This window comes from Hylobates moloch, unplaced genomic scaffold, assembly GCF_009828535.3.
Source record: "Hylobates moloch isolate HMO894 unplaced genomic scaffold, HMol_V3 SCAFFOLD_3, whole genome shotgun sequence".
NCBI lineage: Eukaryota > Metazoa > Chordata > Mammalia > Primates > Hylobatidae > Hylobates > Hylobates moloch.
The window spans coordinates 83,304,999-83,330,963 of NW_026652278.1; the positions used below are offsets into that span (position 1 = coordinate 83,304,999).

A 25,965-nucleotide genomic window follows, 5' to 3' on the forward strand; every position below is an offset into this window, starting at 1 on the left:
TGTAGTCCCAGCTACTTGGGAGGCTAAGGTGAGAGGATTGCTTGAGCCATGGAGGTTGAGGCTGCAATGAACCATGATTGCACCACCGGATTCCAAACTGGGCAACAGAGTGAGACCCCATCTCTAATAAATACATAAAAAGATGATGAAAGATAAGGGATTTTTTTTTTTTCAAAGAAAATATCAAGGCTAATGGGCTACCCACCTTAAAAGAAGATGGTTTTGTTGTTTTGCTGCCCAAATATTTACTATCTGGTACCTATAGGTATGTCTACCTAAAATCTCATTTTGGACTTCAGCTCATTTAACTGGTTTTATTTAATCTCCTCTCTGTAAATATGTCATAATTAACTTTCTCCCAGTATTTTGCAAAGCAATTCTAGAAGTTTGACTCTAGCTGTTCCATTATTACCTATTACATAAGGAAAACTCTGAATGAGAATTTTGCTGCTTATTAAGTTTGCTAAATATAATACACACACTGGATATGCACCTTGGAGAAAAGAACTAAAAATCAAAACATGATGAAGTGTAGTACAGATACTAGATCATTTAATTTGGGAAGAAGGACAAATTCTGAAAATATGTGGTATGTAATCAGAGAATAATGGCTACTACTTAAGGAGCCAACTGCTGAGGAGGCACCAGGCCAGGTGGTTTGGACACAGCTTCACAATCAACATGCACAAAGGAGATTATCAGCACACTTTATAATTAGGAAACAAAAGCTCAGAATGGTTAAGTAACTTGCCAAAGGTCACATCGCTAGAAAAAAATGAGCAAGCCATAGCTGAAATCCAGAATTGTATGTTTCCAAAGTGATTCTGGAAATGATCTAGACCAATAGTTCTCAGCCAGGGGTAATTCTTCTCCCTATGGGACATCTGGCAATGTCTAAAGACATTTTTGTTACAACCAGAGAAGTGCAATAGTAGAGGCCAGAGAAGCTGTTCAATATCTGATACTGCACAGGACAGTCCCCACAGCAACAAATTATTTAGCCCTAAGTGTCAATTGTGTCAAGGTCGAGAAACCCTCATTTAGAACAAAAGCTGGTTCATGAACTGGCTACACTAGAATAATCTCAACTTTTAAAAAAGACATACTGCAAAAAGCTCTCAAAAAAAACTGATGTGCAATTAGTTTCCAGAATCACTAAATTCTAGTCAGTTGACCTCTTTTTACTGAGATACAGAACAACCATGGGACCAGCTCCTCCAGTCGGGGAACAAAATCTCCCAGTGATTATTCTAGTGTATTACTCCTACACCACACTGCCTCCATCCTACATGGGTCCAACAACTCTTTTTGCTTGGGGCTCATCAACTTAATTAAAGTAGGGAGAGTGTGGAGAGGAGCAGTTGAGAAATTATTAAAGGAATGGTAAACAGCATAGGATCCCAGAAGGAACCTGAGAGGGGGTTAAGACAACTAGATTCTGTGTGGCCCAGGAAAGGCAGCATACAATGTGCTGGGTGTTTCCTCATCTACAAATCTAATCTTCGAGGGCTTTCAAACAGCATGTGAGTGTGTTTACAAGAAGATGAACAGCACTAAGAAAATGACATTTAAAAAAATCTTACTAGGCCGCATGTAAGTCATATCTCTAGCAGGATCCCCAACAACTAGGGATAGTTACAAAGATAGCAAAGAGTGGCTCTTTCTTTCCACACAACACATGAAGGCCCTCAGATGGTATTTAAAGGAAATTCACTTGCAGATTAAAAGCACTAGCCACACAGCTGGTAGATAGTATACATAGCTGGTATTGCTAGATGAGGAATAAGGGGCCTGAGCTCAGGCTTCAGCTGTGCCACTAACTGACTTTGGTTTTATTGCTTTACCTTCCTAATAATAAACAGTGTAAATCAATTACATAGTTTAAATAACATATTATAGAATCTAGTTTTCAAAATTTTTGAAAAGCATTAAAAATTACTCTTTAGGGACAGTTAAAGATTTTTACGAATATACAACATAAAAAAATTTATTCTGCTATCCCTTAAGACTGAGGCATCACAATGTGACCACAGATAATTGGTGTACATTGGCATTGCCACACTAACCCAAGATTGCATTTACTAGTGTGGCTGAAAGTAAGGTCAAAAGATTGAAGTTTGTCATTTGACTGCTAAATTAGATAGACAAATGTACTTGCTGGGCAAACTTTCAAAACAGAAATTTAAAAGTTAAACATTATCTTGCAGAAAATGTACTTAAATGGCTAATTGTACCTTCTGACTCCCTTGTGTACAACTCTATACCCTGTCAATTCAATTCTACAGAATGCAGCAAATACAGTAAAAACATGTTATCTACAGTTTAAAATTAAATTGGCCCCACTAAAACGTAATCGTAAAAGAAAAATGGAGACTCTATCAATCCTATTAATTTTTTTCATACAGCAAAAGAAAATGAACCGAAGTTTTATGACATTTATAAAATATTTAAAATCCTGTTTTTGCAGAGATTAAAAAAACACAATACTTCCAGGAATGTGCAATTAAGACTAATTTTTAAAACACAAATATTATTTATATTAACTACTATAGAGTTTTGTCAATACACTGAATCCTAAATACTTTTAGTAAGCAAAGTTTAGTTCTATTAATTGTGAAATATCTTTGCCAGAAAATCTGACATTTATACAAAAATGCAGACTCAACTTGATCCTTGAGGATATTTGCCAAATCACTTACTACACATACACGGAAGGATCCTGTCTTTTTTAAATCAATTTAATCTATAATTTGGGTATTCCTTTTGCTAGTACAACACTGATGGTATTTGGCTTGTTTCTTAACAAACAATCACTTTAGAGAAAACAAAAAGAGTTGCCAATAAAAGTGGCCTTTATTTACCTTTCCGTAGTTAATTTTCATTTGGGAGAAGCAATAAACAAAGCAACCACCTCTGCATATATTACTACAGATTCAGATTTCAACTTCTACACGGCTGTTCCTCTGTCCAATTAAAGCAATCACATCAAGTCACTTCACATCTTTAGAGTTTGGCTTTCTATAATGTTTAGTGGGATAAAATAACTACTCTTCACTCTCCACTACCCCAATGGAGAGAAAAATTAAAACTATAATATAAGCTCTTTGAAGAGCATGCTGTTTTTAAGTAAACTTCTTCCACAAGTTTAGGGCATGGCTGACAGCTGAATCTATAAAGGAGACTTAAACTTAATCATCTCGAAGAAAGAACTTTGCATCCTGCTCCCAACTACAAATTGATTGTACGAAAGAGACAGAAAGAAGCTATGTAATGGTTTAACTTCCTATATGCATCTAAGAAGCCTTCCTAAAGTATCTTGTTAAGTAAATCCCAGGAGTGACGAGACTGAAAATGTTCCACAGTATTTACATTCATCACGGGAGACTGGCCAGCCCTTAGAGACAACATGCACACATCTATCAGGCACATCCGATCATCTCCAATGCTTGGCCACTTACACATGAAACCTGGCTTCAAATAGCAACTTAATCGTCAAGGTGTTGCCCATATCTTCTCTTTTGACATTAGAATGACATCCTACATAAAATATTTAGATGCACATTTGGTCAGCTCAAAAATATTATACCCTCAGGTACAATATAAGACACTCAAAATATCTCAAAAATTTTTTATTTCCACATAGAAGAAAAAAATCCTTCCCAATATTGATTTTAATATGCAACTCTATTAATCTGATTTAAGAAATTAGGAGTTTGGCACCTTAAAATTACTAAGAACAAAAAAATTATTCAACATAGATGGCTTTTAAATGTGTTGCTTTTAGTCTGCTGAGAGAGGTCCATATAGATTCATCAGTTTACAAACATACCCAATGCACACTTTAGTCAATTTATTATCATCCAATTTTAATGAACAGCACGTGGCTATAATTTCATTTGACAGTATCTGTTTTTGCAATAAATTGCTGCAAGTACCTTCAAGGCCCACAGGTAACTACTATGTAATTCCTAAAATGTTAATTTGTACATAATGGCTTGATAGCAAATAGAAAGGAAAGAACATATGGTACATACTTAAAAAGCTTTTTGAACAGAAAACCTGGCACTTTAAAACCTTCGTCAAATTCAGCATCACTTTCCTCAGAATCGTCCTCCAGCTTCAGACATTTCTCTTTGTCCTGCAGTCTCAGTTTATTCCATCTCCTACCATGAAAATAAAAATCACATTTCCATTATTTTGATCACAAGACAGATTTAAAAAGATAGCTTCTGATAATGTACAAGAAAAAAATAGGCAAATTAGAATGGTCTCTTAGGTTAATGCTGCCATTATTACCCAAAACACTGATATTCAAAGAGGAAAAACAATTCTCTTCTCCGGCCATCTCAGTTCATTTCTTATGTAAATTATTATAGCTGCTCTAGAAATATTCCTTTAAGGTCTCATTTCATTATCCAAACTACTTGCTCCTCTTCTGGCATACCCTAAGGGAAAATTTCTCTGCTAGTTCGTAAGACATGAAATTAGTCCTAGAAAAGATTCAGTAAAAATTTCAATATAATTGAGTGTCTTCACAACCGCAATACTATGTAACAAAAAATAGATTTTATTTATAATTACTATTTCTGTTCTAAAGATATGATAGTCACAGCATAAAACAACAAAGTACCTTAAACATAAAGCCAATTTTGGGTCAAAATCACTGAATCAGGTTCACATTACTGATTACCTAACTGGGGGAAGAGGCATCAGCAATATAAAAGCACTGATGGTGCTACCACTCAAAAAAATGTGTTCACTGAATAAAATCTAAGTTACAAATTTAGTAATATGATACTTTCAGATATAAAATAAGGTGAACACTTATATTTCAGAAGGAAATATATTTCATCTAAATATCTGAAAGTCTTAGCAATACACCAAGGTTGTGGAGAAGGTGCATCCATTTAACCAGACTAATTTTGCATTTATATAACTATAATGGGCCCTAGTTGTCGTGAGTGGGAAAAAAAAAAGCCTCAAATTCTATTCACTTCCAAAATAAAAAGATGACTTTTTTCATTCAGCATGGTGCAACTGATGCTCTGAATTTCACAAAATGGTGGAAATGGAATAAAACAATAATATGGAGAAATGTTTTCAAACTACAATTTAAAAAACTCATAGGAAGCAAGTAAGAGCAGCAACACATATAAGGCATTTATCTGCCACTGACTATGCAAGAGTAAGAGAGAATGTCTGAGGGAAGGCAAGAGAAAATGAAAGGGTAATACTAAACATGCTGCCTGGCCAGAGGTATGGTGTGTTGTCCAGTATCCATTACAAAACCAGCACAGAGCCCAATGCTAGTATGTAGGTAGCTGCTGGTGGACCTTAAAGCACATCCTCTGATAAACTCTTGCCTTGTTGAAAATTTCAGCTCTTCAAGGTAACAAAAGGAAGGGCTAGCTGAAATTTACTTGTGATCAATAAGAACTGGTGATCTGAAATTGCATTGCACGGTAGTAAAGGACCTATAAATAAGATCAATGAAGCACTGTTGGTCATTTCCAGAGAACAACAGCAAATGGAAGAGGCAGTATATGGCCAAGTCTAAGGAAACAGCTATCATCTAACAATGGTTTAATAAGTGATACTTTTCATATAAAAATTTAATGTCCTTTTTGTGCTTAACTTCTAAAGGCAATCTCTTCTTCTCCATTTGTATTTTTTTCCTTAAAAATTATCTCTGTGCAATGGACAAAATGAATTATCTCTAGGTGGCTATAAGAGTCTTCTGGGTTTCATGTTATTTACAAATTTAGTTAAATGCAATGGTGTACAACAATCGTTCTTGACAGGGGGCAACTCTGTCCCTTCAACCCCACCCTGGGATAATCTGACAATGCCTGGAGATATTCTTGGTTGTTAGAACTGTGGAAGAAGTCGGGAGAATATACTACTACTGGCATCTTGCAGGTGAGTCCAGGTATGCTGCTAAACATCCTACGCCACACAGGACAGCCCCCAAACCCCTCAGTAAAAAGTTATCAAGTCTCAAATGTCAGTAATGTCAAAGCCAAGAAGCCCCGGCACATAGGTATTCCTTACTATCAAAACTTAGAAACCGAACAGATATATATACACTCTCCTGATACACATATCTGAATTCTTGCTACTCACTCTGAAATTCAGCAATCGAGGAGTTTACATAATGAGAGAGTCCTCAGTATCAAAGCTATGAATGCAGAGCCAAACTTCTGCATAACAAAGGATACTTGTATTTAGCAAACTTGTGGATAACATAAACCTTAGAAGAATCAGGGCCACTTAAACATACTTCACTTTGCAATTTCTCCAAGATAATTTTACAGAAGGAGAAATAAAAACACCAGAATATATTGCCTTCAGAAGTTTGGCACAACATCATTAAATATTTTATATGCAGGGTATCACTTTTTAAACGTCATTGATATATGATGACCATTTCCTTAGACTTAGCCAGTCAATGTTTGTGGCTGTTAAATTTCCCACATCACTCTGCATCGACAAGATTCAGTTCCCTCCCTCCTAAAATATACAGGCATCTTGTCACCACAGAACTCAGCACCTAGGAAACCACATAAGCCACTACAGAAACGATTGCATTCTAGTGCCTTCCGCTTCATAAAGAAAGATGAAAAGGGCCAAACATTTATTCAGTTTGGCTAAAGGATGACTAAAAGTGGTGAGGAAAATCATTATTGCCTACAAGTATTTGTATCATTGTGAAGACAAATTGCCCCAGTAGAATTATACACATATTAAAGACAGAAAATACCATGGTTATAAAACCACATGCATACAGAGCTCAGGAGAAGAGATTCTTCTGTTACATAAGCAATACTTCCTCATGTGACTTGTAGCCAAAATAGACCTGACCATCTGATGAGGGTCCACTGAAGCAGCACGGCTGAAGATGGAGCCAACAAGCACCCCACGGCACACTAGGGAAAAGGGGAGAATCAAGTTCATCTGCACATACACAGAAACATGCCTTCCTCATCCCAGACGCTGCCAAGAGACTTTAAGGGCTCTCTTTAACATGTCTAACCAGCCTGTCCTGTAGTCTGGCAGGCTGAGTAGTCTGTCTGACCAGCAGATATAAAGGATTCTGTATATAAACACACTGGGTTTGACATATGCAGAAGTGCAGGCCCAGGCACAAAAGTCTGAGCTCGGACTGGCTATAGTCAAATCCTGGTGCCATTTACTAGCTCATGAACCCTCAGCAAGTAACTTAACTTCATCAGCATCTAAGTTTCCTCCACTGTGAGATGGGGAGAACAGCAGCACCTACTTCACTGGGTTCTGGGAAGGATTAAATAAGGTGTCACATATAAAGCACCTTAGCACAGAACCTAGATTAGGAAGTGCTTAATAAACTAATATAGTATTATATAAAACCACATACATTTTCTGAAATCCTCACAACAACCCTGCAGCAGATACTATTACTATGTTCACTGAAAGAAGATAAAGCAGGTTATGTATGTGGCCCAATACAATGTGCATATTGCAACATACTCTGACTGTTTAACGGAACTACCTGAACATGTATACTTGAACAGAAACTATGATAGTTCATCAAATGGATGCTCAGTTAATTATTATGAATAATGTGCTCACCATAGGAGTAAAGACACCTAGTCTTCAGATGGTACCTGCTGGAATATCTCGATTTAAAAATTCTGTCACAAATTTGTAAATAGTAAACTGTCATTAAGTATGTCAGTCTTTTACACGATAGTAACAAAAATAGATACAGATTGACTTAAAATTGGTAGGGAGTGGGTAAGAATTAAAATCTGGGCCAAGTGAGCTGAAATCTTAAAAATTAGAAATGACCTCAAAATGTCTAAATTCTGTTATTTCAAAAAGTAGATCAGTTAACTGAGAAAAAGCAGAAGGGGGCAGTAAATAGTCCAATATTTACCCTTTTAGAAAACAAATAACTTTTTCATGTTCTCTATTCTCTCATTTTAAAAAATCCACACACGTAATAGTCACAGCTGCAGCCACATAAAACGAAGTGGTGGGCATGGTGTTCACTGGCTGTGTTTCTAGCTCCTCACACAACTGCCAGATTCAGCCTGCTGTCAACTCCACTGGCAGCCAATTACAAGAGAAGCTGGGAACAAACATAAACCTACAATTCCAGTCAGATGCAGACAGAGAAAACACTCCCTGGTTTCCCTACATTCATGTAGGAATGAGAATCTGGTCCAGGCTGTGGGGCCTGGGGCTGAGACTGCAATAATCATCTGTCAGAAGCAACTCAGACCCAGCACAACCAGTTGAACGACACCAGGAACAATGCTTCCTCCAGTTGTAACCTATTAGGGTGCCTCATCAATGGAACCCTGAAAGCTAGTTGCTGCCATTTAAAGTTAATTTATTTTAGAAGAATTTTCAGCATTCCAAGGATGTTCAAAATAAATAAGTAGAAAGACACAGCTAGCTACCACTGTGTCATACCATGTATATGCAGCCTCCTCATCTCTGTGCACCTGCATTCCTGTACTGTCCCCAAATCCTTCCCCTAACACACATATCCACACATTCAGCAGACCTTTCAGACCCTCACTCATGCAGCACCACCACTCACAGAAACCTCCCATGACCAGCCAGACTTAAGCGTCCTATTTTCCAAGGGCCCCACCCCAATCCCGTGACATCTTGGACACACCTGGGATCTCTACTACAGTGGCCATCAAGTGTAGCATATTGTGAAATCCATACCAGTGTCCTCCACTGGACTGGAAGCCACTTGGGGACAGACACTGTCTTAGCCATTTTTATAGCACTAGAGACTGGTATAATGCCTCCTCATGGCAGACCGTAAGTGCTGAATGAATGAATGAAGTTTATAATTGGGTTACGGAAAAGGAAGACATAGACAGAGAAGCGTGGCTTGAAAATGGTCAAATGGGGTCATCCAGAAATGGGTTCTGGAAACTTTCTGTTCTATCTCATTTAGAGCCTACCTCTTGATGCATTTGCTACTCCTTCTACCCATATGACTTTAAAGCACTGCTCCTAGCTCTGTCCACTGGATAAAAATGGTTAAGGTTCACTACAAAAAAATGACCTATAACGAGGGTGGCTGCAATATCAAAGAAGTTCTTAATTTAGAATCTTATAACAAAAAAAGAGATAAGGAGAAGGAAAGCTCATTATTTTGAACAATAAAAAGGTAAATAAATAAAAATTGTGTGAGTGATTTAAATCTGAGCTCCATTTTTTGGGTTTATCACCAGTAGGTCTCCTCTGTAAGGAGCCTGATTTCTGCATGCCAGCTGATGGAAAGAACCAGGAGACCTGAGTTTGGTCCTAAGCTTTCCCAGGACCAGGTGGGAAAGGCTGGGCAAAAGAAGCACCTTCTTATGAAAGAATTCTTATGATGGGAAAAAAGTCTAGACTTAAACTATATTTACATTACTAGGAAGGAAATAGTGTTTTTGATGTTCCCACTTTCATTTTTTTCTTTAATCTATACATGTAAAAGTCACAGCTGCACCCAAATAAAACAAAGTAAGTCTGTTGTTCATCTTCTTTTTTACTTTTTTTTTTTTTTTTTGAGACAAAGTCTCACTCTGTCACCTCGGCTGGAGTGCAGTGGCACGATCTCGGCTCACTGCAACCTCCACTTTCCAGATTCAAGCAATCCTTGTGCCTCAGCCTCCAGAATAGCTAGGACTACAGGTGTGCGCCACCATGTCCAGCTAATTTTTGTATTTTTTGGTGTAGATGGGGTTTTGCCATGTTGGCCAAGCTGGTCTCAGACTCCTGACCTCAAGTGATCTGCCTGCCTTGCCTTCCAAAGTGCTAGGATTGCAGGCGTGAGCCACCATTCCCAACCCATCAGGGCATTTTCTAACTCCTAAAGCCCTTATCAGGCTCCAGTGGTGGCCACTAGAGGAGAACCCAACAACAGACACAGATTTAACCTAACCACAGAGAAGTGAAAACCGCATGTAGGCAAAAGAGGTGCATTACAGGCATTTAACTGGTAAGGGGAGGCCTGAACTTTAGAAAACATAATGTAACATTGTTGAATCTGCCTCCTCCACCACAAAATAAGCCAAATAGTGACTTTTTATGAGGAATAAATGAAATTACGTATGTACATTATACTTTTGAAACTACATAAATTTCAGATGCTATAACAATTGGCAGATTATACAAAAAGATTGAGAAATTTTAATTAATTGCAGGTTAAATGTGAATAAAAAAATAACAAATGTCAAAACACCTATTGCAGTCTTAGGCCAGCAGGAGCTCAGTTCAACCCCCAAGCATAGAAGACTGTCATGCTAGCTCACTCCATACTGGTCAGTTAAGATCAGCAGGACATTCCAGTCAGGACATCCTATCATCCAGGACAGCAAGGAGGCTGGAAATCAAGCCAAAAGAGAAGACACAGAAGAGATACAAGAGAAGGATCTGGTACATCTACCTCAGAATACAGCTGTGAGAAACAACACTGCAATCTTGACCTACCTACACTTAGAACCAAGGGGCATGTTGCACGGTTTGTCCCCTAGACAGATGTCTAGTGCCCCCTAGTGTGTTCAAAGGAGAAAAAATTATATTTCTTCCCAATATTGATACTGTACTTATATTTTTATAGATATTTTATCATTAAGTGGGCCTTAAGCTTATTTTTAAAAAGTATGAAAGGTACCAAAAGCATAACATCAATAAAACAAAGTTTGTAACAGCTAATGATTTTACTATGCCTATGATAGGTTGAACAGCCCTTATCCAAAATGCTTGAGACAAGAAGTGTTTTGGATTTTGGAATATTTGCATATACACAATGAGATATGTTGGGATGGGACCCAAAACTAAACACGAATTCATTTATGTTTCATATATAACTTATACACATAGGCTGAAGGTAATTTTATACAATATTTTGTGCATGAAACAAAGTTTTGACGGTGTCTTGACTGAGACCCAACATATGAGGTCAAATATGGAATTTTCCACTTGTGACATCACGTTGCTAAAAAATTTTCAGATTTTGGATTCTCGGACTAGGGATGGTCAACCTGTAATATCAATTGTTAAACTGCCTTTACTTGTGAAAGGTCACCTTTTCATATGTATCAGTATTTATTATACACCCTCCTTCATGGTTCTCACAGACCCTCATTTCAAGCATCTTACTGCCTTGGTGGAATCTTTATCGTAACTTTTAGCTAGTGGGCATGTAACAAGAATAGCTAATACTTACTGAGTGCCTGATGTATGCCAAATATCTTACACATATCGTCACCCATGAAGAAGGTACTGCTGTGATCCCCATCTTACAGGTGAGTGGATACACAAGACCTCAGAGCTACTCAGCAAGGCTCTGGCACTCACTCCACGGCCCGTGGTGTCTAACTCCTATGCTATATACTGCCTCCTTAAGGAAAGTCTGCTGGCTCTGGACAAGTTTTGTTTTGAGATTACATATACACACATATATACATATTTTTTAATTGGGTCAGAAAACAAATAGTAATTATGACTGACAGTGATACTGGGTACCGGGCACTATTTTAAGTATTTCACATTTATTAATTCATTTGATCTTTACAACCTAATAAGGAAGATACTATACTGTATGAGTCCATTTTCACACTGCTATAAAGAAATACCCAAGACTGGGTAATTTATAAGGAAAGAGGTTTAATTGACTCACAATTTGGCACGGCTGGGAGGCCTCAGGAAACTTACAATCATGGTGGAAGGTGAAGGGCACCTTCTTCACAAGGCGGCAGGAGGAAGTGAGTGCAAGCACAGGAAAAACTTCCACTTTTAAAACAATAAGCTCTCGTGAAAACTAACTATCGTGAGAACAGCATGGGGGAAACCGCCCCCATAATCCAATCACTTCCCATCAGGTTTCTCCCTTGACACATGGGGATTACAATTCAAGATGAGACTCAGGTGGGGACAGAAAGCCAAACCATATCAATACTATTGCTATTCTCTCTCTCTTTTTTTTTTTTTTTTTTTTAACAGTAAAGCAGACAGGGAGAAAGAAAGGAAGCTGTCCAAGATTACCAATGAGTTAAGGAAAAGATTCAAACCCAGATAATCAAGTTCCAGAGTCTATATATTCCTATCTATTACATAATACTGTCTTCAGAAAGTATTTTCCAAACTCTCTAGTACCACTCCTTTTCTCACAGTGTCAGCGAAGGGTCCTCTAATTGCCACAGAACGAAAGCAATTGCAAAAGAACAAACCAAATTCTAAAACTTCAATCCAAATGTTGTCTTAAAAAAACATCAGGACTAAGGTTTAAAGAAGGGAAAGACTGCCTTCATTTTTGTACAATAACATGATTCCTTCCCCACCTTAATAGTGTGCAAAGTAAGTCAAAACTCACTCTTCACTACACCCCTGAAAACTTTTCCAAGTAACAGTAAAATCAGTTTAGCAGTTCTTTGAACTATACATGATATAGGCTGAACAATCATGTAATACACATTTTATACTAGACAAATCAATGTACACAACTGCCCATACCAATACACAAAAGGGACAGAATACACACATTAATGGGAATTGTCAAATATTAGTTGCCTGAGATCACATTAATAAAATAAACATGCCCTCTCCAAAACTTCAAGGAGGTCACCTACCATGGTGCTCAAAATTCAAAACAGACCTTACTGCTCTATCGTAATATTTTTATGTTGCAAGGATCACTGTACACAGAGCAGTTTAAATCTACACTGTCTGTAAGGAAAAAGCTGTGTATCATACAGTTAAATCATTCTTAATACACAGTGACATTTCAACCTCAAGATCATTCTCTACCTATTGCAATATCCATTTAAGAAATTCAACAACAGAGGCACAATGAGTACAATTTGATTTTTAAAAATATACTCAGGCACCAAGCTGGGTATTTAATATGGTTTGAATTCTGTAGTATGATAGGTTTTCTATTTCAGACAGCTAAGAATCCCTTACAGATTAGTCTAATTTGCTAAATTGAGATACTTGGTGTTTTACTTTTCTTATCTTCCTTTTTATGGTCTATCTGGGTAAACTTAATTGGCACATCTGAGCAGATGAAATACCCTCAGTTAGGAGTGCAGATCTCATGGAGTAAATTAAGACTGATGCAGACAATTATGCCCAGAGCCAAGAATGAAAGGTGTGTGTAGAGCAGGAAGCAGAATTAGTCTTCATTTGTGTCTCAGCTTTGTTATTTAAAAGAAGCCAATGTGCTCTCTAAGAAAACATCTTTAACCCATTTATGTCTGAGGTTACAATTTTTTGAATTTTTGCATGGAATTCATATATGTTACCTAGAAAAATTCAAGGAACAAAAATTTGAATAAAAAAAATTTATTATGTTCCACTGTTATATGACATTCCAAAATTGGAACACTAGGCAAAACCACTGCTAAATTTTACATAATGTATAAAATTATGTTTCTTGTCTCAGGAGGTGGTGACACCTGCTATTCAGTGTGATATTCAACGGAACACTTCACATGTAAGGCAACATCACATTTTTCACATCGAAAAGTTGTGTTCTTATGACATTCAGCGCATCGCGTTTGCTTTCCCTGTTTGACTATCACATGATTTATGCCATCATAACGCGAGTCAATGTTACGCTTCTGAGGTCTTCCTTTTTGGCCAGGTTCTGGAGGATGACCATGGGTCTCCAGATAATGGCATACCACACGTCGACGAAACTCCAGAAAATCCACTGGTTTTTCATCATATGTTTTATGCAATTGCCAAGCATTTTGTAAGACCAATTCGAAACAGAACAAAAGAGGGCTTGAATACCATTTCTTTCCACGGATTGATGCCCGATACTTATCAATGTTTTCATCAGCTTTGTCTACGCCTCCCATGAACTGGTTATACACTTTGATCATGTTTGGCTGCTGAACTTGGATCTTCTTTTTCAGTTTCTGGGAATAACGACTGACAAGACACAGGGGATGGATACCAGCACCAGATGAGGCAACAGTGACAACACTGTTATCATTCCATCTGCAGACAATATTGCCTTTGCCATCAATTCGATAATCAAATGTGCCTCTTTCTTTTTTCTTTAAAGCTACATCTGATTCCAGTGGAACTTTGTCAATGTGATCCTTTCTCACTGTACCTGTTGCCTGATGTCCCATTGAACTGAGCTTATCAAGAAGTCCAATACTGGTGAAGAAGTTATTGAATACAAAATGGTATTGTCCAGGGTGTGCTTCTGTAAGTGCCTCACTAAACTGAAGGACAAGTGACGCACCGACACCATATTCCTCATGTTTAGTATTTGGGTTTTTACCCTGATATGGCTGAAACCAGCAAATGTAGCCCAGACAGGTGGCACCACACCAAAACTTATAGCCAAACCGAACGGGCTTTCCCCGAATAAATTGTTTGTACCCATGACGACCAAAATAAGGAACCATGAATTCATCAAAGCTGAAATATGTTTCATTTGGAACAAATTTCATGCATCTCTCATTGAGTTTGCTTATGAGAGGTCGCAATTTGGAAAATTTGTCCACTGGATCCAAATTTGCATTGTCAGCAACATGCAAATTAGAAAATATAGTTTCAAACCGGTCACGTCTCATGGCAGCACTAACCAGTACATTATGCACATCTGTTCTTTGTTCCCAAAACATACGCCTTCTAGGAACTGAGACATAACCACTCAGAAAAATAATTCCCAGAAAACATTTGAATTCAGAGCTAGTCAAGCCAAGATGTACACCTTTACTGCAAGCATATAAGTTGGAGTATTTGACAATGAGTTCAATGACCTCGTCATCAAGAAAAAGTTCAAGAATTTCTGTGGGAGTTCTCATTACAGTGAAGAAATCGTTTGGTGGTGCTATAACTCTACCTGTTACGGGCTGTACAGTTAGGTCGGCTTTTTTCCATTTGCAAACAATTTTTGTCATTTTCCTCCTCCTTGATGGTGGAGGTTGCTGCACAGTAAACGTAGATGGAACTTCATCAGGAGAGTCATCTTTAGGTGCGTATGAGGGATCATCTGAGTCAGACTCAGCATCAGAGCCATCTTGAATAAGATACGCAGCTGTGTGCAACAAAGAACCTGGCAGATTATTTATTGTTCCACCTTCTTCATCTCCTGATTCCTCATCAGAAACAGGTGCTGTAGCATTTTCAGGTGGTTGTATCACTATAGCACTTGCTTCTATGCTGTCATCTGTCTCTAAAAGGTCAGTTATTTCATGTAAACTTAGTGTTCGAGGCATCTTGGGACTAAAACGGAAAAAAGGTATTATTAGTCCTAGTGGTAGTGGTTTTGCCTAGTGTTCCAAAAGTGGAACATGAAAAATGTCAAACCCCTAACTAATGAAACAATAATACTTTCTGTATTTTCTTTTTACCGCACAATAGCATAACTAGTAGGAAGTTATTTTTTAAAAATTACTAGTATAAGATATAGTGCAGTAAAGTTGTATGTACCTGTCTTTGGATACTCAAAAATGTTTCTGAAAACTCACATCACTTTTTGACAAGCTTTCAGCATGCCAGTATCTGTAGCAGTAACTAACTCTGTGCACCAAGTGATAACATGTACCCTCAGGAAGCAGACGTGTGAAAAATCAGACCTTGGCAATGACCTTGAGCAATAGGGTATAAATAACTCCCACATGCTTAGCGTTCCAATAATGGAACACTAGGCATAAATAGGTTTTAAAAGTGTAACTTTTTCTTTCAACTTATAGATTCCTAAAAGAAAAAGAACATAGGCTTCTTTTTTTTTTTCTCTCAGGCTCAAGTGATCCGCCCACCTCAGCCTCCTGGGTAGCTGGGACTACAAGCGCACACCAACACACCCAGCTAACTTTTTCTATTTTTGGAGTTTCACCATGTTGCCCAGGCTGGTCTCGAACTCTTGAGCTCAAGCAATCCTCCTGACTTGGCCTCCTAAAGTGCTGGGATTACAGGTATGAGCCATTGTGCCCAGCCAGGCTTATTTCTTGAGAAAAATGAACTCTCAGAGATGTTAAGAACATTCTTAAAATCATTATATTTAGGTTTCTGGATAAAATCTCAAACTTTTACTAAATTCAGATTTTGGGAGAGTTTTGTTTTTTCTCTTTAATTTGGGCTTTAAAAAAAAGGCACAATCAAATCAACCTCCACATTGTGAGTTGGCCTTTGCTGAAGCACAGCCTAAAATTGCTAAATCCTCATCGGGTGCAAACCATGATCCAACTGAAGGACAGACAGGACAATCCCAGTGCAAACAGGTGCTAGACAGAAGGAAGAGGTTCCCAGAAGACAATAAAATGGAGACAGGTTATGAGGTTGGTGGTTCTCAAGGCACTGCCTTTAGAAGCATTTCAGGATAGGAATGGGACATTGGGTTGGAATTGTCCCCCATCAAGTGGAGGGAGAAACCAGGCACTGAAGCAATGCTTGTCCGAGTCTGCTACAGCAAACCAAGCTGCGAGATCACTCTCATGTGTCCCAAACCACCTTCAGACCCCTTCTCCTTCTCCAAGCCCTTCCACTGACTGCTGCCTTGAGCAAATGACTTCATCTCTCTGGGCTCAAAGTCCTATCTCCTGGGTGGCTCTAAGGATTAAACGAATTAACCTATATAACAAGAAGAACCACAAGAACCACTAAGTGGTATGCATTCAAACATGTCAGCCATCATTGTTCTTGTGCACCACTCCCGCCCCTGCCCCCACCTCCACTTAATGCCACCCTTGCTCAGGCCCTAAAGGCTGCAACATTCCAAATCCACAAGACTCTCTTCATAACAATCATTCTACTTGGCTTGACCCCTCAGCATCTGAAATGCTGAGAGCTCCCTCCTCAGAACAGTGGATGTGCACAACCCAACCCTCCCAAGCCAGGATTCAATGGGGCCCTGGCCACAGAGGCCCAGTGCTCAGGGGAAGGACAATGAAGAGTATTATCTTCGCAGGAGATTATGTCTCATAGACTATTAGAAGACATTCTGTAAGACTTACACAATGAATGGAATCTTTATCAGCCCTTTACATCTCAGAGTTACTCATGTAAAAAGGTAAAAAATAGGGCACAAGAAAAACCTTTAGGATCAAAAATGTATTAAAAACCAATTATATCAACAGGCATCAAGACTACAGATTCAGGTTACACCAGACCATGAAGTAAATTCTATCCCCATCCACACCATACTTGCCAGGCCTTCCAGACTCCTGAGCCATCTCCCTATATCCTCATCCAAATTCCCAGATCACAGGCTTAGGTTTTTGGTTTAGTTTCCAGTCCAGTGGAGGTGGGGGCAGCCATGTGTTGATTCGTGGCACCACCCTGTGGTCATACCTAAATATTGCACCTTCTACTCAATCCCACAAAGGGAAGGAAACATGTATGTAGAGGGCCCAGCCGACTTCAAATCTCAGCTCTACTTCATAGTAAGATTGTGGGCAAGCCAATTAACTGGAGGGGCCATGATTATAACCATGTAAAGATGTGTATTCACAGAACCAAAGACTGGAATGACATGTAGAAAATAAAAACATAAAAAATAGAGGTCATTTTTTCATCTTAATATCGTTGTCATACTTTTACAACAAAAATAGGGACTCATCAGAAGTGCTAAAAGGTGGCGAGGGAGCCTTCAAACCATGGAGAGGAACCAACTCAAATCCACTTCAGGCTGTGCGTTTAGCAGCTTAGCCCAATGCACCAGGTCATCTGAGGAGACTCGGGCACCGCCTACTGAAGAGTCCGTTTCTGAACTCCCCACTGTGTTTCCCTGATTGAGGTGGGCATGGGTTGGGGATTTATCCCAGAGGCAATTATTTGCTGAGTGTGGGCCAAAGTAAAGAAAAAAGCATTAAATTTTCAAGCCTCAACATCCTTACCAACAATGCTTTCCAACTGCCTCAAAGCTCTCCTAAATGAGAACATAGTTCTTTCTGAACAAGGGCCTGTGGACCATGAAGAATGTCACCAAGCTCCCCTCAGAGTCAGCGGGAGCTCAGCCAAAGCACAAGTGCAGTGCCCAGCTCCTCCTGCCCAGCTCCTCCTGCCCCACACCTGCTGCCTCAGACTCCCCAGGTTGAGCCCAGGCCCCTACTCTCTGAAGGTGTTCCCCATGTGATTCTGACACACACACCCCACAATAACCAGATGATCTATGACATACAGCATTTAGCTAAGGCTCCCTGACAGGCCCTCCCCTGTGTACATACAATTGTGCAGGGCACATAAAAGAGGATTTTTGAGAAACTGATATACAAACTGCATCAGCCAAAAGCTGCAGCCCCCAGAAAAAAGAAATACATAAGATTGATTTATTTCCATCCCTAGCTCCCAAACCTGACAGCGATCAGAGCCATCTGGGAACATTTTTTAAAAGTCCTGCCCGGTGACCCCATGCTAGACTTCCTAAGTCAGCATCTCCAGTGTTGGGGGCTCCCAGTGACACTGCATAATCAGTCTGTGGGTGAGGAAGCTTTGTTCTAGTCTGTGCTCGTTGCCAAAGAAGTACAGTCTGTGAGGGCAGCAACTTAAATAGTAACTGCCGGCAGATGAAAACAGAGTAAGAACTTGGGGGAATGAGTTTAAGTCAAATGATAAATGCTAACCCTAGTCCTGCCAGCAAGAAGAGACAAAAACATATCTGGAAATGCATTTTCTCACTCAGGATGCAACCCATCTATGTCCCGCAGCCTGACCAAGCAGTGCTGACCACTGCTGGACAAAGAGGCAGGACTCAGTGACATTTGTTTTATTACATCAAGGTTGGCAAATACCTAGCATGAATGTTGCTAGTTCCCCACTGTGTCTATGATAGACATCACTGAGGAACTGCACACTCTTTCGCAGTCCACCCAAACAGGGCCTCGGAGCCCCCTGAATAGACTACCACTCCCCAGAAATCAGAGCTGGCTGGAAAGTGAAGCCCACCTGCCCTCCCTGTCCTCAGCCTCTCTGCACATTGTGGCATTACACCAACCTCCAAGGCAATCCAAATGAGAACCCTGAGGAAATAATGTGCCTCCAAAGCAAAGCAAATTCCTTCCCTTCTCAATGATGCACCTGGAGTTTAGGGACAAATGCGTAACATTGTTCATTTGGATGAGGGCCATATTAATATATCTGAGCCACCCAACAAGACAAGGCCCTGCATTGGATGAACTTCCTCCACAGTCTCTCCCAAATACCTCAGTCTGAATTCATTATTCCCTTCACACTTGGTTAGGTCCTATTTGTGCCCAAGTCTATTAACAGACTGCAAATTTTTTGCCAGAAATCCTTGAAGCCAGTGCAAGGATGCAGACATGCATTGTTGACATGAAAGCAAAGATAAAGCTATGGGGGCTGACCTCGAATATGTCAACTGGGAAGTGAATCAATAACATGGAGGTAACAAGGACTGGGGACAAGCGCCCTGATCTTTATCACCCTGAAGGGGAAAGGTTCATATGAAATGTTTGGTCTTCTAGGCCACACAGGGCTGTCTTGGCTGCACAGCCTGGACTAGGTAAGCAGCATGTAGGTGCTCACCAGGAACCCACATCACTCAAACACTGAAGATGTGTTAGTCCTATTAAATCTTTATTTGGCACCTGGAGCTCCCAGGTCCACAATGTGCAAAGCAGTAGTATATTTTAAGAAAGCACTAGACCTCACAACCAACAGCCATAAGCAAATGGAAACCGTGGTAGCACAAAATTAAAATGAAAAAATAATGTATGTTTTATAAGACCTGTATACCACTGACCATAGAACCGACAGAACATTTACCTCTAAGCAGTGGCTCATCCATCCTGTATGACATGAAAGGGTATGAAAACCAGGGAACCCACTGAGGAGCCGGCATCAAGATACAGTTCAGTGCAGAGGAGGAGGCAGGAGAAACACATGGGAAGGCGGAATACACGGTTTGAAAAACGGTTAAAACTTCAAAGACTGAGCTGAGGGCTTCAGCCAAATGAAGGAAGCAGGATCCAAAATGCGACTGCCCATAAAAGCTATGGAAAGGGCTTGACGGAAAATTCCTAGTAAGTATCAGCTAAAACAAAGGTACCTAGTTAGGGTGAACCTAGTGCCAGTGAAAGGCCGATGGCTCTCAAGCTGAGAGAATAAAGAGGACGAGATATCCAGAAGTCACCCACTCTCACTTCCTAGAGTTGAAAAGAGCATTATAATTAACAGGCTATACCCTCAGTAAAAGGTGTTAAGTTCAGCAAAGGGTGCCTACCCTGGGAACTATTCCTAAATTCTAACCACTAAAAAAAAACTAATTTTCTATGTTGTAAACTCTATGACTGTATTCTAATCATCCATCGTCAAACCACTGCTAAGACAAGCAACCCTAAAGGTCTTTTTGTTTCTCAAGGGAATAGCATTACCATTTCAATTAGTCTACAAAGATCAGCAATGAGTAACAAAATATAGAGAGACTGGCAGTTCTAATATGTTTCTCAATCCTGAGCATTTTATTTTCTTTCATCCCCCAATCCAAACAGCACCAAAGGAGATGTAATACAAATATTTCAATGTGGATATCTGCAGTTTAACAGCCTTAATAACTGTAGCTATAAAATGTTAAGAGCTATCGTATTTTGGTGGCAATTAAGAGTTATTGATATTTCTGAAATTCATATGAGATTTTACTGTAGCTTTAGCAAAATATTGGCTCTGGAAATAATAAATTGTTTTACAATCTTAACATTATTAAGAAAAACTTATTGCCATCAAATTAAACTAAACCCACATTTAAAATTCAATCAAAATAAATTGCTCTTGATCAAAATACTGATATATTTTAAACATATTTAATATTGACCCAATTTAATTGGAAAAATATATATTGCTCCATTTATAATCAATATGTTGACATTAACACTTTTATTAATTCCTTGCAGTAGTTAAGAAAAAGTCTGACACTGCTCACCATTCAAGAGTACTGGGCAACATTCCTCAAACAACTTTACAGGTAATAAACGTGCACAGAAACAAAAGCTGTGCTGAGGGATGACAAATATAAGCCAGCCCTCATCTGTGCATTACTACATAAGGTGCTACTAGAATGTGAGTGCTACACAACTCTAAAGAACAGGATTTAAGTCACAGGTCCTCAAATTATTGTTTAAAAGAATTCTGACGCATCTATTTTGGAAAGGTTATGGAATGTCTGTAGTATCTGGACAGGGGTTAATTAGCAGTTCTAAGTAACAAGAAAAAACACCAGGTCAACCTTCACTTACAAAGGCCAATAAATACAACAAACTAGGTCTCTTCACCTTAAGAAATAAGAAAAAACTGTTGAGGATTAGGAAAAAGCCATCCCACTATCAAGTATTTTAAAAGTAATAAGGTTCCTTTTTCCCTTTGACTTCCTTAGAGCTAAGTGAGCTCTAAGTCAAGGAGACTTGAAATGCGCTGCAGTAGCACAGTGTTCAGTGGGCCACCATGGGGAGGCCTGCAATGCAGATTATTTTTCCTGGCTCATAGAAAACATGTGGCAATATGCAATTCAGACTTCATGTTTCACACGTTCACCTTCCCTTTTACGGTGCTTGCTTTATACAATGACAATGTCATGGAGCTAAAAGCCAAAGTCAGCCTCTAACATAAAAAACAACAGTGAAAAGAAAGGTATGCTGTGCATACAAAGTACACTTTTTGCATGATGGTGGCTTATAATTATGCAGATGACTATTTTCTCAAGACAAAGGAAGGATTTACAAAAGCAAGCTTATTCTTTCTAGGCCAAAGCTTAAGTTTCAGCTCTTTTTTGAAGAAAAGTTCTCTAAAATTACTTTCCTGCCTCAAAAGGGAAAACAGAAACCCCTATCCAGTATGCATTAATTCACCCTTTTCTTTTTCCTGATACTTATTCTAGGGTGACTGTCGGTATAAAGGCGACACAGCTCACTCAGCCCTCTGTATGCCTCTTGCCCCAGCCTTCCCTTAAGTTTTTCATCTTAGACTTGCCTCTAAATCCATATAAAGACCTAGAAGTACATGCATTTGGGGCCAGCACCATTAAGGACTCAGGGGCCCCACTGCTTCTAGCAGGTTAAGGCTGCAGAAATCCAACCTCTGTATAATCGAGGGTCTAATATATTAAGCTGGATCTAGAATGCTTACATATTAATAAACCTGTCACCTAAGATAAAGCAAACAGTACAATGTATCTATAATCCCCACAGACCAACCTTAACCGCTGCTTATAATAATCTTCATCTCCATCATCTCGGTATCTTCCCACTTTCCGACCTCCTCCTCCTCCTCCTACAGGAGAAGCTTCAGCTTCTTCCCCAGAACTTGGGAAAAAGTCGTCATCAATCTCCTGCACGGGGACTTTCTTCTGCCGTTTCCGGCCCTTGGGCAGAGGCTTCAGCTCATAGTCAGTACCATCTCCAGACAGGTCCGCCTCCGCCCCCTCCACCTCATCATCTTCCTCCTCTTCCTCCTCCTCTGTGGGGAAATACTCAGACTCTTCACCCTCAGAGTCTCCCTCTGCCTCTGGCCTCATGTCTGACCCCCAAGGTCTCCCTGCCTTTGGCAATCCCACTTTCCCCTGGAACTGCAAAGCCCTCTTCTGGAGTTTCTTGATGTGCTTTTTCAAACGTTCCTCTTTTTTGGACAGAACTCTGGCTTTCTTGTTTGGTTTGTTTTTATTTTGCACTGGGGCTGGAGGCGTGACTGGGGCTGGAGCTTTTCTACCTGCTCTTTTATTACAAGCTTGCTTCTTCCTTTCAAAAGACAGTTTTGCTTGATCTGCCAAATACTTTTCGAAGCCTGATGCTTCATTGAGCATGATTTTTCTGGGCTTTTTCTCCTGTTTCTGAGGGATCTGGGTACCAAAAGGTGTCATCTGGCCAGTGCGGATGAGCTCTTCCCAGGCAGTCTCCTGGACAGGCATGAGCATGCTGCCAAGACTGGATGGCCCCGGCTCTGAAAGAACAATAGCAACGCGTTTCGCACTAGCATGAAACTTTCCGAGGGTACAAAAGAAATGCTCACTCTTTCAAGAAATATTAGGCAGCTACAAGTAACTCATATAAAAAAAGAATCATCCATGTACTAAAGCATGTTACACATGAAGGACAGAATAAAATTTATTATAGCATCATGCTATATTTAATACATTCCTGTTCAAAAAGACGACTTCTCAGTAACTTTTCTCCAAAATATTTCACTATAAATATACTCTCTGCCATCCAAAGATAGGCTTATTACTCTATAAATACAGTTATAAATAGTCAAGTTTAGCTGTGTTTCCTTATCAGCTGAAGAGTAGTCCATGAGGAAGCAAGCTCCGAAGTTCTCACGTCATTGCTAAACCCAACATTCAGATGGACTTAAATTCAAGAGACAGTAAAACCAAAAACAGGGATCACCCTGTACCTAAATCGGAAAAACATAAATGTCAGCTCCACGCTGCCCAGCATGGCAGTTACCAGTCACCTGTAGCTATCTAAATTTAAATTACATTAAGTTAAAAACTCAGTTCCACAGTTGCACTTGCCCTTTTTCAAGTGCTCAAGAGCTACATGTGACTAATGGCTACTATAATGGGCAACACAGAGAACATTTTCATCACTGCAAAAAGGTCTATTGGACAGCAGTACTGTGTTAGATACGTGAAGTTAACTGAGTTGAAGACATGAACTAAAATTGGAAGTTACACCATAAGTGTAAAGTCACCCAGAAAGTATCCCTCTTTCATTAGTTGAAATTCATCTCTGGCAAAATTACCACATAACCAAAAAACCAAAAGACCTAAGGCTTAATAGGAAGGAACCCATATTCTAAAATCTATGATTCTTACAGGCCAATGATACCCAGTTTTTCATTAAACTTGCTCTGAAATAAAACATACATCTGAAAGTGCACAAATCATTAAATGTAGAACTCAGTGAATATTCAGAAAAAACATACTCATAAACTAGCACCCATATCAACTAACAGAAATTACTAGCACCACCAGATGAGCCCTTCAGGCTACCTCCCAGCCTCTACGCCCCCCAAGATAATAATGGACCTGGACTCCTAACGTACAGACAAGTTGCGCCTGTCTCTGAACGCTACGTAAGTGGAAATGTTTGTGCCCTGTGTCCACCTTCCTTCACGCAACATTATGCTTTTGAGCTGCATCCTTACTGTTGAATGTAGCTGTAGTTTGTTAACTCTCACTGTTAATGCACATTTGAGTGGCTTCCAGGTTTTGGCTACTAGGAATAATGTTGCTATGAATATTCTGATGTATATCTTTTGGAGATTATATATACATATATATATATATATATATATCTGGGTATGCTAAGCTTTAGTAGACACTGTCAGTTTTCCAAAGTGTTACCTTCCAAAGTCCCATCAGCTGTGTCAGAAAGTTCCAACTGGTGTATATTCTTGCCATTCCATGTTAGCTATTTTGGTAGATGTGTAGTGGTACCACATTATGGCTGTAATTTACATTTCCCTGATGACTAACAAAATAGGTGCCTTTCATGAATTATCTTTTGGACAGCCTTTTTTGTGTAGGAAGTGTTCCAGTCTTTCGCCCAGTTTTGTTTTTTTTTTTAAAATGATTTCTAGTTCTTTTTTTGTTTGTTTTTTTTGTTTTTTTTTGAGACGGAGTCTTGCTCTGTCGCCCAGGCTGGAGTGCAGTGGCGCAATCTCGGCTCACTGCAAGCTCCGCCTCCCGGGTTCACGCCATTCTCCTGCCTCAGCCTCTCCGAGTAGCTGGGACTACAGGCGCCCGCCACCACGCCCGGCTAATTTTTTGTATTTTTTAGTAGAGACGGGGTTTCACCGTGGTCTCGATCTCTTGACCTTGTGATCCGCCTGCCTCGGCCTCCCAAAGTGCTGGGATTACAAGCGTAAGCCACCGCGCCCGGCCTGATTTCTAGTTCTTTATACACCCTAGATTTGAGTCCTTTGATTCACACATGTATTGCAAATATCTTCTCCAGCTCAGTATCTTGCCCTAAATGCTATCTTCTGATGACAGAAGTTCTTGGTTTTATATATAGTCCATTTAACAAATATTTTCCTTTACACTGAGTATTTTGCCTCAATTAAGCCTTAGGTCTTTACACTGAGTATTTTCTTCCTATTAAGCCTTAGGTCTTTTGGTATTTTGGTTATGTGGTAATTTTGCCAGTAATTTCATTAGTTGAAATTTTGAATTTCAACTAATGAAAGAGGGATACTTTCTGGGTGACTTTACAGTTACGGTGTAACTTCCAATTTCAGTTCAGGTCTTCAAGTGTTGGCTGGTGTCCAGACAAAGAGATATAATAGGAACCAGGAACTCAAAAAAAGAGCAAAGCCAGATGTCTACAGATCTGTATAAGGTACTAGTAGAACCTAGATGGCTGCAAAAGCCATGGGGAATAGATAAGCAGGGAGAGGCAGTAGAACAAGAAGAGGGCGGCTGGGCGCGGTGGCTCACGCTTGTAATCCCAGCACTTTGGGAGGCCGAGGCAGGCGGATCACGAGGTCAGGAGATCGAGACCACGGTGAAACCCCGTCTCTACTAAAAATACAAAAAAATTAGCCAGGCGTGGTGGCGGGCGCCTGTAGTCCCAGCTGCTCGGAGAGGCTGAGCCGGGAGAATGGGGTGAACCCAGGAGGCGGAGCTTGCAGTGAGCCGAGATTGTGCCACTGCACTCCAGCCTGGGCAACAGAGCGAGACTCCGTCTCAAAAAAAAAAAAAAAAAAAAAGAAGAGGGCTCAGAGAAACCCTGAGAAACATCAACATTTAAGATAAGGCCAGAAATAAGTATGCAGAAGTAGGCAGAGGGCTAAAAAGAAAACCAGTAGAGAAGCAGGGATCCCACAAGGAAAAGAAGTGTCAGCTGCTGTGGACAGGCAAGGTGGAACAAGGATAAAAAGGGGCTCTTGGATTTGAGGATGTAGCTACTAACCCTAGACAGTGTAGCTATTAACTTACTACCAAAGTTTTAGCTATTAACCCTAAGAGGTAGCTATTAACCCTACTACCAAAGT

General features: G+C 39.7%; 1 protein-coding gene across 3 annotated transcripts in view; it reads right to left on the reverse strand.

Moving 5' to 3' along the window:
* LOC116460897 (DNA excision repair protein ERCC-6) overlaps positions 1-25,965 on the reverse strand; it is a 91,589-nt gene that overhangs the window by 53,500 nt on the left and 12,124 nt on the right. For 2 of the 3 annotated variants that reach the window (XM_032142213.2, XM_032142221.2), the window contains exons 5-6: positions 22,164-22,905; positions 4,035-4,163 (exon numbers count right to left, since the gene is read on the reverse strand). In XM_032142213.2, coding sequence (XP_031998104.1) covers positions 4,035-4,163; positions 22,164-22,905 — 871 coding nt within the window. Of the gene's footprint in view, positions 1-4,034; positions 4,164-13,229; positions 15,244-22,163; positions 22,906-25,965 lie in introns of those variants that run through there. The other variant, XM_032142240.2, reaches the window with a different exon arrangement.